This window comes from Leucoraja erinacea, chromosome 6, assembly GCF_028641065.1.
Source record: "Leucoraja erinacea ecotype New England chromosome 6, Leri_hhj_1, whole genome shotgun sequence".
Lineage (NCBI taxonomy): Eukaryota > Metazoa > Chordata > Chondrichthyes > Rajiformes > Rajidae > Leucoraja > Leucoraja erinaceus.
Window position 1 is genome coordinate 67961843 of NC_073382.1, and position 13591 is coordinate 67975433.

General features: G+C 40.9%; 1 protein-coding gene across 6 annotated transcripts in view; it reads left to right on the top strand.

Moving 5' to 3' along the window:
- LOC129698258 (centrosomal protein of 63 kDa-like) overlaps positions 1 to 13591 on the top strand; it is an 85658-nt gene that overhangs the window by 52531 nt on the left and 19536 nt on the right. For all 6 annotated transcript variants that reach the window (XM_055637286.1, XM_055637288.1, XM_055637291.1 and 3 more), the window contains 2 exons: positions 10420 to 10534; positions 11917 to 12114. In XM_055637286.1, coding sequence (XP_055493261.1) covers positions 10420 to 10534; positions 11917 to 12114 — 313 coding nt within the window. The remainder of the gene's footprint in view (positions 1 to 10419; positions 10535 to 11916; positions 12115 to 13591) is intronic.

Genomic DNA, 13591 nt, shown 5'->3' on the forward strand with positions numbered 1-13591 from the left:
ATTGCTGTTCATCAGTCAGGGTTCTGAGTGTAGAAGTTGGGTTGTTAAGTTACAGCTCCACAAAGCGCTGGTGACGCAACAGTTGAGGTATTGTGTTCAGTTTTGGTCGCACTTTTCGGTGGTGGATATATGTAATGAGCTACCAGAGGAGGTAGTTGAGGCAGAACTATAGCAACATTTAAAAGGAATTTGGACAGATACATTGATAGGAAAGGTTTAGAGGAATAAGGCCCATATGCGAGCAAGTGGGGCTAGTGTAGATGGAGCACCTTGGTCGGTATGGGCAAGCTGGGCCGAAGGGCCTGTTTCTGTGCCATATGACTATGACTATAATCAAACCCTAATAATTACAGTAAATCCTCTCTGTTCGTGTACTGATATTTACTTGCAGTAAAGACCAACATCTGAAGAAGGGTCTCGACCTGAAACGCCACCTATTTCTTTTCTCCTGAGATGTTGTCTGACCCATTAAATTACTCCAGCTTTTTTTGTCTTTCTTTGGTTTAAACCAGCATCTGCAGTTCCTTCTAACACATACCATTTTCTTTAACATTTTCTAGCTGTGTCTGCAGTTATCTTTAAATGGTTTATGTGCAAGAGTACCTGGTCCCTCTCAACATTGCCATTCACTCTCCAACAGTTAAAACATTTTTTTTAATGTTTTTTCCCTCACGTTTTTCCACATTCAATCCACTGTTTTCTCAATCATTTGATCTATTTCTTCTGCATCCACCTGACACACCCAACTTTATGTCATTAGAAAACGTGAATATATTACATTTTATTATATTATCCAAATCATTGATATAGAATGGGTATATTTAAGCTCCATCACCATTCCCTGTGGCACCCCTCTATTCACAGCATCGCCACCTGAAAATGAGCCATTTTGCTTATCCTTTGTTTTCTGTCTGTTAACCAACCTCAGTTGCACAGTGGTGCAGCAAGCAAACAAACTGCCTAACAGTGCCAGAGATAGTGGTTCAATCTGAGCTCTGGTGCTCTCTGTGTGGACTTTGCACGTTCTTCTGTCAATGTATGAGTTTCCTTCAGGTACTCGTTTCCTTCCAAGTCAAGTCAAGAGAGTTTATTGTCATTTGTCCCAGATAGGACAATGAAATCCATGCTTGTTGCAGCACAACAGAATATTGTAAGCATAAATACAGAACAGTTCAGTTCAATTCAATATACACATAAATAAACAGATTAAGTGCAATAGGCTGTTACAGTTCAGAGTCTGTTAGTTGGCGAGTTTAATAGCCTGATGGCTGTAGGGAAGAAGCTGTTACTGAACCTGGATGTACCAGTTTTCAGGCTCCTGTAACTTCTACCCGATGGTAGCGGGGAGATGAGCGTGTGGCCGGGCTGATGTTGGTCCTTGATGATGTTGGCAGCCTTTTTGAGGCAGCGATTGCGATAGATCTCTTCGATGGTGGTGAGGTCAGAGCCGATGATGGACTGGGCAGTGGTCACAACTTTCTGCATTCTTTTCCGCACCTGGACGCTCAAGTTACCGAACCAAGCCACGATGCATCCAGTCAGCATGCTCTCTACTGTGCACCTGTAGAAGTTTGAGAGAGTCCTCTTTGACATATCGACTCAACGTAATCTTCTCATGAAGTAGAAGCGCTGATGTGTTTTCTTCATAATTGCATCAGTGTGCTGGAACCACGAAAGATCTTCGGAAATGTGCACGCCCAGGAATTTGAAGTTCTTGACTCTTTCCACCATCATCCCGTTGATATAAAAGGGATTGTGGGTCCCTATCCTACCCCTTCCAAAGTCCACAATCAGTTCCTTCATTTTGCTGGTGTTGAGAGCCAGGTTATTGTGCTGGCACCATTTGGTCAATCGGTCGATCTCACTTCTATACTCTGACTTGTCACCATCAATGATTCGTCCCACAACGGTGGTGTCGTCAGCGAACTTGATGATGGAGTTCGCACTATGTCCGGCTACACAGTCATGAGTATAGAGTGAGTAAAGCCAAGGACTGAGCACGCAGCATTGAGGTGCTCCCGTGCTGATTGTTATCAAGGATTTCCACCAATACGGACAGAGTGTGGTCTGTGGATGAGGAAGTTGAGGATCCAATTGCAGAGGGATGCGCAGAGACCCAGATCTGAGAGTTTGGTAACCAGCTTGGAAGGGATGATTGTATTAAATGCCGAGCTGTAATCAATGAATAACAGCCTGACATATGAGCTTTTGTTGTCCAAGTGCTCCCGAGCGGAGTGGAGTACCAGTGAGATCGCATCCACCATTGATCTGTTGTGGCGGTAAGCGAACTGCAGTAGGTCGAGGTTCTTGTCGACGTAGGAGTTGATATGCACCATGATCAACCTCTCAAAGCATTTCATCACCACAGTCGTTAGTGCCATCGGTCGATAGTCATTGTAGCACGTCACCTTGCTCTTCTTGGGCACCGGTATTATTGATGCCGGTGGTAACCTCAGACCTCAGAAGTGAGAGGTTGAAAATGGCCGTCAAAACTCCAGCCAGTTGGGCCGCACAGGTTTTTAGAACACGGCTGGGTATACCATCAGGTCCAGGCTCTTTCCGAGGGTTCACCCCCCTGAAGGATCTTCTGCCGTCGTCCTCTGTGACTGACTGTGACGGACTGAAATACCATCATGGCGAATGGGGGCTCGAGAAGGCACATCAGTGTTCTCCCTATCAAAGCGTGCGTAAAACGCATGGAGCTCGTCTGGGAGTGATGCTTCGCTGACATTTGAGCTGCCTCCTGATTTTGCTTTGTAGGAGGTGATGGCATTCAAGCCCTGCCACAGTTGCCTAACATCCGTCTCATCCTCCAGCTTGGAGCAGAAATCCCTTTTGGCCTTTTTGATGGCCTTTCCAAGGTGTTATCATGACTTCTTGTAGACCTCTGTATCTTGAGACCTGAATGCCTGGGATGGCATTCTGGGCATCTGGAGATACAAACGATGTGCAAGTAAATAGATGTATTGACCATGGCAATTTGTACCTAGTATGTAGTTAAATGCTAGAATCTAGGGAATTGATAGAATATAGGGAGAATGGCATTAATATATTATCAATGAAACTGGGTGGTAAATAGTCAGCATACTGTAGTTGATAGTCAGTGTGAATCGGTAGGCCAAAGGGCCTGTTTCCATGCTGTATCTTTAGGCCAAGATTTTTTTACTCCTTCCATTATTTATTGAGGGCATGACATTGATGGGTATTTAACCTGAATTGTATCTGTACTAGAATACTTAACTAAGGGCATTGTAGAAAGAGCATAAATCCTCTGCATGGAATGTTATTGAAGCCCAGAGCATTTGCCATTTGCCAAACCAAAAAATTGACACCCACTAGTCATTCTGCCTGAAGTTATTTCAGATGCTTCTGTTCTACCTTTTGTACTTTCATGAGAAAGTGGAATTAAATAAAGAAAATTATCCTTCATTGTAAGGTGTGCCAGTATGGCTGCAGCTTATTATATGCAGTCCTGATCACAGGAAGAATGGAGGTGCCTGAAAGGAAATGAGCAGAGCTTTTAGAATAACTTGGGGACTAGTTTATAAAATGTATGAACATTATCTCAGAACCGAATCATCTCATTCGAACGAAAATGCCAAGAGCCCTTCATAAATATAGTACAATATATGTTTTGTATAGGATAAAAGAATTAGAAAATAGTAGCAATGACATTTGACATGGTCTTTAGAGTCAAAACACTATTGATGAAATTGGGCTAAGTGATGCTCATTTTTGAACAATGCAAAGCTTCTTTAAAACTCCACAGTGCTCTGACAGGTGTACTGGTGTGACTGTGAATGTGCACAAACTCGCATGTCCCTTGAGTAAAGCAATTTTGCCATTGAGTCCTATTGTTTCGGGACTGTACATTGGCCAAGAGGATACTGGTTGTTTCGGGGAAGGGGAAAGGGGTGGAGGTAGATAAGGTTTCATTGTTTCTTGGAAGTTGCCAAATGATAATGGCAGCATTATTAGTGCCATTATAACATTTCAGTTAGTGGCATGCAGAAGAGATTGATTATTACATTAGCTGGAAAATTGTGTCATTTTGGAGCTCCATTGTCCAGCTTGTACACGTGCTTAACCTCATACAGCACAATATGTGTAAAATAGCATCATGAATTTCACATCAGAGCTGCTTAAAGGGATTATGAGCTACATAAAGATTACTTGCTGGCTTGGAAGTTTTTGTACAGGCCAGTTGCTTTCAGAAATAGGTGAACCAGAAAACCTTGCCCTTGGCATTGAGGAGAATGAGCAGAGGCCGCACAGCTGTTGAAATGAGAAGATGGTGAGGAGGGTTCCGAGCAGGAGGCATCAAGCCTTCTTCAGTCTGAAGAAGGGTTTCGACCCGAAACGTTGCCTATTTCCTTTGCTCCATAGATGCTGCTGCACCCGCTAAGTTTCTCCAGCATTTTTGTGTACCTTCGATTTTCCAGCATCTGCAGTTCCTTCTTAAACATCAAGCAGATCTGTGGAGAACACTACTGGAGTGCTGTGTCATCCTGAACGCTAGTTTGCACACACTAACCCATACTCACAATGGCAACAGTCCGAGTTTCCAAACACAACATTCACACTCTGAATGAAGCCTGCATGTGGTGCAGCAGAAGCTGAAGCATCAGCCACCAGTCGCTAATGTCCTGCTGTCACAAAATTATATTGGAAAGGATGGATTGCAGAAACTGATTAGGAGTAGAGTCAAATTGATGCTGGATTCCTCCAATTTCTTTGACACTGAGTAAAGCCTTTGTGTAGTACAGACTCGATGAGATCTACTATCTTACAGTCTTATGCTTAGTAAGATTGTGCCTAATGTATAGCAGGATTGATACTGAACTGTACGCAAAAAAAAAGCGAATTTCACTGGGCTTGGGTACATGTGACAATATTGAACCATTGGCTTTCTGTCCTGGTTCCTGTTGTAGGCAGATTTTGGTGAGCACTCCATCAACTGCCTTCTTGCCTAGCATATTGCAATCAATATCTGGATCCTATGCAACTGAAGTTGCATACAAACTCCCAATCTGGCAAAGAAGCATCTGTGTAATGCTTTCTCCTTTCTTGCATGCAGGCCACTTGTACCAGGTGTCTCAACAAGTGTAGAACCCACCTCCATTGCTAAATTACACACTGTTGGTATCAGAGCCAATTTCTGCAAATCAAGTTGTGGTATGTTTTCACTTTCATAAACGTAGTGTTTTAAACTCCACATACTGGGCAGATTGCACCTCGTTATTACGTGGAAGAGAAAATAAACAATGCAAGGCTGATGTTGAGAGTAGAGAAGAAATTAAACATCATGAATAGCTTCTCTGTTAGAGCAGATTGTGGAATGAGTAAAATGGGTTAAAAGGAGATGAATTAGGTATGTGGATATTCTCATTGTCGATGACTTTAGTTCTACCAGGGGCCTAGCCTCTGCAAGTGGCCTTTTCCATATTGGCTGGCACTTTACTTCAATGAGCAGAGAACATTATTTCTCACAACATTTGTTCCTGCCAACAAAAAATGTATTTTTATTTTTTTTTAGACTGTCCCTCCAGATTGAAGATAATTTGCTTCCATCGCGTAACCTAAGAGATGTGTGTCTTTCGAGTATTGTGCAATTTGTCTGTTTGATATGGCAGGAATACTCGAATAGTTGGCATTGTGTGTCAGGTTTGAGAAATGGGTCTGTTCTGTAACAATTCTTAGGAGTTTGCAGGCAAATTGAAGCTTATGATTCTTGGAGTTTGAATCATGATTCTTGAGCTGGGAAGCAATGGAGGTGTGGTGAATTGAACAGTGTGTAAAAAATAATTTAGTTTAGTTTATTGTCATGTGTACTGAGGTACAGTGAATAGCTTTTGTTGCACTCTATCCAGTCAATGAAATGACCATACATGATTAAAATCAAGTCATCCACAGTGTACAGATAAAGGATACAACATTTAATGCAAGATAAAGTCTGATAAAATACATTTAGTACAAGATAAAGTCCAATAAAATATTGTTCACATGTCTCCAATGCGGTAGATGGGAGATCATCTTGCTGGTGAGAGGATGGTTCAGTTGCCTGATAACAGTTGGGAAGAAATTGGTCCTGAATCCCCCCCCCCCCCCCCCCCCCCCTTTTTTCTCCCCTCTTCCCAGTTCCCCACCTGGATACACCCACTTCTCCCCCCCCCCCATTCCCTCTTATTTCCCTCCTATCTTCCTTCCTATTTTCACATTTCTTGCCTCTTCTATCCTTATCTCACACATTGTCTATTTAGCTCTTGTTTTTGTCCAACCATCTGCCAATTGTTAACCCCTCTCACCTGTATCCACCTATATCACTTGCCAGACTTTGTCCCATTCTCCACCTCTCTTCCAGCTTTCTTACCCTCCCCCACCCTTACCTCCACTACAATCAGTCTGAAGGGTCCTGACATAAAATGATCACCTATCCATGTCCTCCAGAAATACTGCCTGACCCGCTGAGTTTCTCCTGTACTTTGTGTCTTAATTAGGCTAAAATGTTTAGCTCTTGATAAATGACGACAAGCATCCTAAAATTATCAAAATATATATTTTATTGATAAGTAAAAAAACTCCATGGAAAAAGTAATTAAACCTTGCTAACTCATGTTAAGAATAATAGCAAATAAAAGGAATGTTTTAATGATGCCACAAAGTCTGACGATTGGGTGATTTTTAAGAAGTAGCATTTAATGATCAAAAATTTGAGAGAAGATGATAAATTAGAAGGGAAAATACAGTAAGTCCTTGTTATAACTGACCATGGGGCGGGAATGGTGTCCATTAAAACCAAATTAATGATTACCCAGTAATATAGTTTTGTTGTATTAGTAGAAACAAAGAACTGCAGACGTTAGTTAATCACGAAAAGGAAACTAAGTGCTGGATTAACACAGTGGATCTGCCAGCGTCTCGATAGAACATGGATAGGTGATGTTTCGGATCGAAACCCTTCTTCAGACTCTTGGTCTGGAACTGGGCCTGAAATTCAGGTGCATTGACGGCTCTGGCCTGCTGCCGGCTGGGGGAGAGGCGAGGTGCGGTGTAGCCATCGGTCGTGTCCTGCGGCGGCTGGAGTGCAGGTAAGGGTTGACAGTGGCAGGCGTGGCCTGGAAGCGGCCGAGGAAGATGCGGGCTGGCGGTGGTGACCGGCCTGGCCTGGAAGCAGGCAGGGTGGTGATGCGGACCGGCATTGGCAGCCCAGCCTGGTAGTGAACGTTGGTAGGTGCGGCCTGGAAGCAGCCGGGGGTGGCGTTGTGGGCCGGGGTGTGGCATTGGCAGCCCAGCCTGGAAGTGGCTGGGGAGGTTGCGCGAGCCATGGGTGGTGTTGGCAACTTGGCCTAGTAGTAATGGTCTGTCCACTATAACTGAAATCCATTATAAAGAGCTCCGTAATCATGAGGGTTTGCTGTATTTTTTAAAAAAAAAGACCCTTTTCAACTCTGCAAAGAGAGATCAGCAAAAATGAAATTGGATTCCGCAGAAACAATGATAGGAAACATATAATGGGGAACAAAGAAATGTTGAGGCCTTAATAATTTTACGTCTTCACTACAAAAACTCAGCAAATGTAGCTGGGAAACTGAGTTTTCTAATTTACAGAATGAAACCTCTAGTAATAAAATAACAGAAAAGAGAAATTGCTGGATATGTTCCCAGAACTAGATACACTGTGTTTCAAGGCTCTATAGGAGGTAATTTTTCACTTTGAAGATGCATTAGAGATAATCTTCCAAACTTCCCCTGATTCCGAAGCAGTCAGAGCAGACTGCAAGATAATAACTAGAGCAATGACATGTATAAAAACGGAGAGAAAATATTGGAATTGTCTTGCAGAATTGGTAATATCACATTTAAAAAATAAAACCATAACATGATTAGGCAAAAATGATAACATGGACATTGTTTTTGAGGTAAATATTTTCCTATTAAATCCTATTAAACTTCTTGGGTAACGGATTTTTTTTCAAAAGGTACCATAGAAAAGTATTTTATACAACGTATGGGCTCACAAAGTTAAAGGTAACACTGGAGTCGATAGAGGATTGATTGAGGGGCAAAAAACAAAGGGTAACAATAAATTGGTTGTTTTAGTGTTGGTTGACTCTTGATGCAGGAATATACGGGGTGGTCGCAACTTATGAGCTGACAAATTATAATATATTGGTGCTAGGATTTAATACAGGTTTCCAACAAAATTAAGAGTAAAATAGTGGGTGGGAGATGAATGGAGGAAATATAGATACAAGGAAATGGAAATGCTGGTTTACCAAGAAAAGGCAGCATCTCTGGAGAACATTTATGGAGGACTTTTTGGGTCGGTATCATTCATCAGATGGTGGTGGGAGAAAGCTGGGAGAGGTGGGAGCATGATAAAGTTTGGCAAGTGATAAGTGGATACGGATGATGGGTGGTTGATTGGCACATGATTGCTCAAAAGAGATGAAAAGATAAAACGTATGAGATGAAGAAAGAAGATAAGGTTAGACAGAGTTAGAAATGGAGGGGGAGGGAGGGTAGGGGGAATAGGAGAAATGGGTGCACATCCAGGTGGGCCACAGCGAAGATGGGGGAGGGGGCGGGAAGAGAAGGTCGTGTGTTTGCAGGTTAGTTACCTAAAATTGGAGAATTCAATCTTCATACCATTGCTACCCAATTAGAACATGGGGTACTGTTCCCTCAGTTTGTGTGTGGCCTCACCCTAGCAATGGAGGATGCCCAGGAATTGAAAAGTCAGTATAGGAATGGAAAGGAGAGTTACAATGGTTAGCAACCAATAGATTCAGCAGGATTGACCCGCACCTGCCTCTATTTCAACATTCTCCCCAATCAGTGTGAAGAAGTATCCCGATCCAAAGCATCACCTATCCATGTTCTCCAGGAACGGAGGAAATCGATGTGCTGAAAGACCGCAGAGTGCTTGGATAAAGATAGGCACAAAGTTTCTGGATATTCAGAATCCAGAGGAAAGTCGAATAGCGATGTGATACAGTATAGTTCCAAGGAAATGGAACTAAGATAAATATGAAACACAAGGAACAATATTCTTATAAAAAGGTGAACAATCTGTGATCTTGTCTTTCGGTTATCCTGTCCAGCCTTGAATGACTGGAGATTTGTTCGAGAAAGCCTCATTGATGACTAGTCAGATTGATGTATCATTATCTGAATATAGCTCAACAACTGAATCAAGCTCAGAAATACCTAAATAATTTGACTTCCCGGGAATTGTTAATTGTGACATAAAGTAACTTATTTATATCCTACTGTATGGATGTGCATGTACTTGCAACCGCCATGTAACATCGTTTCAAGTAATGTAAATATGCCCTCACAGAATTCACACATTACTATCTGAATAATTGAGATACACAATAAAATTTGCTCACACAGAACTTGTGTGGAAAAAAGCAAATAAATAGACACAAAATGTATTATTTATCAATTCTCATTTCTTGACTCAATAACGCAGCTTTGGATTAAAGTAAATCACAACACAAACTGTTCTCTAGGATGGGGCCACCGCCCCCCTCTCCCCCGTAACACTTGTATCTGAACTTAAAATCCTCTCAATCCGCAAAATGTAATGATTAATTTTGACTTTGTTCTTCAAAATACATTTATCATCATATTTCATTATATTATTTTCCCATTATTACTTTTTCACTGTTTGGTATTTATTTGCTACAGTTTTCTCTCCTAAAGTTTATGTTGATACATTTACTGAAATTATTATGGATTTTACAATGGGCTAGTTCCTTGACACAATAAAATGTATTAATCTGTGAACCCTTTATATTAATCTCATGCATGCCACACCCCACACTGGCAATGTGATGGTATTTTTTACAATGCAGGCATTCTGCTGGTCTTTGTACAACCAATGTATTACACAACATGATGCTTCTTCCAGACCTTGGTAAACGAGTACTGACTGATCCCATGGATGGTCTATAATTTTTTGGCAAACTTCCACAATTTTAATACAAATTTTGTAACCAGCACAAAAATTAATTGTAATTAATAACATTATTTCCTTTAAAATTTGCAATCAGAATTTAAGCATTGAGAAAAATTACCAAAAGTTATAATATACATTGAGTCTGACGAAGGGTTCTGACCTGAAACGTCACCCATCCATTCCCGCCACAGATCCACACTGATACACTGAGTTACTCCAGTACCTTGTATTTTTCTCAAGATTCCAGCACCTGCAGTTCTTTGTTTTCTCTTTATCAAATTTGTTCATTCACAACATTGATTTGGACTGAGGGATTATTTTTTAATTCAAATATTGCTAGGTTCACATTCCTAAATATTTGTTAGCATCAAATTCTCGCCAAGTTGCATGAAAAGTAAATAGTTTTGATTTAAGATCACATGAAAATGAAAGTATGCATTGTTTTGTCATAGGCTTGATTTAACACATACGTATTGCGATCAGCAGAAGAATGAGCTCAGCAGAAAAGACGAAGAGTTGCAAATATTGCAGAATGAGTACATGGAAGGGAACAAGGAAATCAATAAGGTAAGTTAGACATTTTACATATGTTATTCAGTTTGCGATATCACATGGCCTTGAAAAATTACAATTTAATGGTATTTGATCTATATCACTTTCTTGAAAGCTGATCTGCATAAGAAACACAAACAACAAAGTAACCTCTTGAGATTTGTTTTCCTTTGCTGACATACATTAATGACAAGAAGTTTTCAGCAAACACAAATTATACAATGACTCAAAATTCAGAGATTGAAAAGAATTGATAGTTTTAATAGTTGCAGTATTTGTAAACTTAATTTACAGCATTGCTGTTTGTGATATTTAACTGCATTATTTTAAAATATAGTATTAAAACACAAATTATACAAAATAGAACTTTTGTGAAGTAAAAGACATACAAACGTCATTAAACAAAGTGTAGTAGGTTAACCTGTGATGAGTGTTTGCGGCACAGGACACGTACGCGTTGCAGTTTAGAAGAATGAGGTGGGACCTCATTGAAACGTACAGAATAGTGAAAGGCTTGGATGGTGGAGAGGATGTTTCCACTAATGGGAGAGTATGGGACTAGAGGTCCCAGAATAGCCTCAGAATTAAAGAACGTTCTTTTAGAGTGATGAAGAAAATGTTCTTTAGTCAGAGGGTAGTGAATCTGTGGAATTCTTTGCCACAGAAGGCTGCGGAGGCCATCAGAGGATATTTTTAAGGCAGAGGTAGATAGATTCTTGATTAGTACAGGTGTCAGAGGTTATGGAGAGAAGGCAGGAGAATGGGGTTAGGAGGGAGAGAAAGATCAGCCATGATTGAATGGCGGAGTAGACTTGATGGGCCGAATGGCGCAATTCTACTATTCCTTATGACCTTATGACATGGTCACCACTCCAGGACAAAGTAAAGTTAAACAAGCAGCAGTTTTGGCACCTGCCAACATGAAGTACATATTAAAGAAGAAAGAGCAGATGTAATTTTACTGTTTAATAATTTTCTTCCATAAGTTGATCCATTAATAATATTTAGAATTCCATTCAAACAATTTCATTTCGAAGAAAACTCTGTAAAATTGCATGACTTTCCATATACCCTCTATTTTGCAATTGCTACTTTGTTTTTGTTCAGAATTTCAGATAATTGTGTGGTGATAGCGACCACCATTTCAGATATAAGAATCTTTTAACTGTATTATAAACCATCTTTATTACCTTGTAGATTTAAACAAGAATATCAGAAGTAAAAGATAATGTTCTCTTCCACCTTCTAATTATTAAATTGTGTTGTATGAATGTAGCATCTTCTGTGCTGTTATATTCCTTCAAAATGTAGGTGCTTTAAGTGTTTAGCAGTACATTATAGATTTAAACATGTGATCTGAAAAATATTCTGAACAGTTTTTTAATATTCTATTGTAGTTGAGGAATTGTCTTGGTGAGAAGGAGCAGTCACATAGCTCTGAGATGGTGGGAATTAGAACGGAGGTCTCTAACCTCTCTACAGTGCTTGATCAAAAAGAAATAACCATAGCAACTGTAACAGAGAAAACCGCTCATCTGGAAAAGCAACTCAAAACTGAACAGGAAAACAGAGATCATATATCAGCTGAATATTGGGTCAGTAAAACTGTATATTCATGTAATACTTTAATGGATAGATTAATGGTGAATCAGAATTAATTCTTGACATAAGTGGGCTCTTGCAGCTTTTGATGATCATGGTAAACTTTTCTGTAGTTAATTAACTTTTCAAAAATGTTGTGCCAAAAAAATGATGGTGTAGTCCGTGTTTTCTGTTAAATTATGTATACATACAGTTTGAAAAATAAATTCTCTCGTATCAGAAATAAATTCTCTCGTATTCCACCCTCTCCCTTGAGCCTCACATCCGCAATGTCATTAAAACCTCCTTCTTTCACCTCCGCAACATCGCCAAAATCAGACCCTCTCTCACACCTCCCGCTGCTGAAAGACTCATCAATGCCTTCATCTCCTCCCGACTGGACTACTGCAACTCACTTCTCCTTGGCATCAGCTCCACGTACATCAACCGACTCCAACTGGTCCAGAACGCAGCCGCCCGACTCATCACCCACTCCAAATCCAGGCATCACATCACTCCAGTCCTCAAACAACTTCACTGGCTTCCCATCTCCCACCGGATCACCTACAAAATCCTGATCCTCACCTACAAAGCCCTCCACCATCTGGCCCCCCCCATATCTCACTGACCTCCTCTCCCCCTACCAACACCTCACGGTCCCTCAGATCCACATCAGCCGGTCTCCTCTCCATCCACAAATCCAACCTCCACAGTTTTGGGGACAGAGCCTTCTCCAAGGCAGCTCCCAGGCTCTGGAACTCCCTCCCCCAACTGATCCGCAATTCCATGTCCCTCATCATCTTCCAGTCCCGCCTCAAGACCCATCTCTTCACCTCTGCCTATCCTTAGCCCCACGTCCCCCTCCCTTTTCATCTGCTTGAATTGCCTCGTATTGTGTTTTCAATTGAATTCTGTCTTTAATTTGTGTACTAGTCATGTCTCTACTATTTATTTCATTCCGCTAACATGTTTTTCCTCTACTTGCTAAATTTTTGTAAGGTGTCCTTGAGACTCTTGAAAGGCGCCCATAAATAAAATGTATTATTATTATTATTGTGATCATGGCTGATCGTCCCCAATCAATAACCCGTACCTGCATTCTCCCCATATCCCTTGATTCCACTAGCCCCTAGAGCTCTAACTCTCTCTTAAATCCATCCAGTGACTTGGCCTCCACTGCCTTCTGTGGCAGGGAATTCCACAAATTCACAGCTCTCTGGGTTAAAAAGTTTATTTCTCACTTCAGTCTTAAATGGCATCACCTTTATTCTAAGACTGTGGCCCCTGGTTCTGGACTCACTCAACATTGGGAACATTTTTCCTGCATCTAGCTTGTCCAGTCCTTTTATAATTTTATATGTTTCTATAAGATCCCCCCTCATCCTTCTAAACTCCAGAGAATACAAACCTAGTCTTTTAAATCTTTCCTCATATGAGAGTTCTCCAGATGTGGTCTCACCAGAGCCCTATACAACTGCAGAAGAAATTATA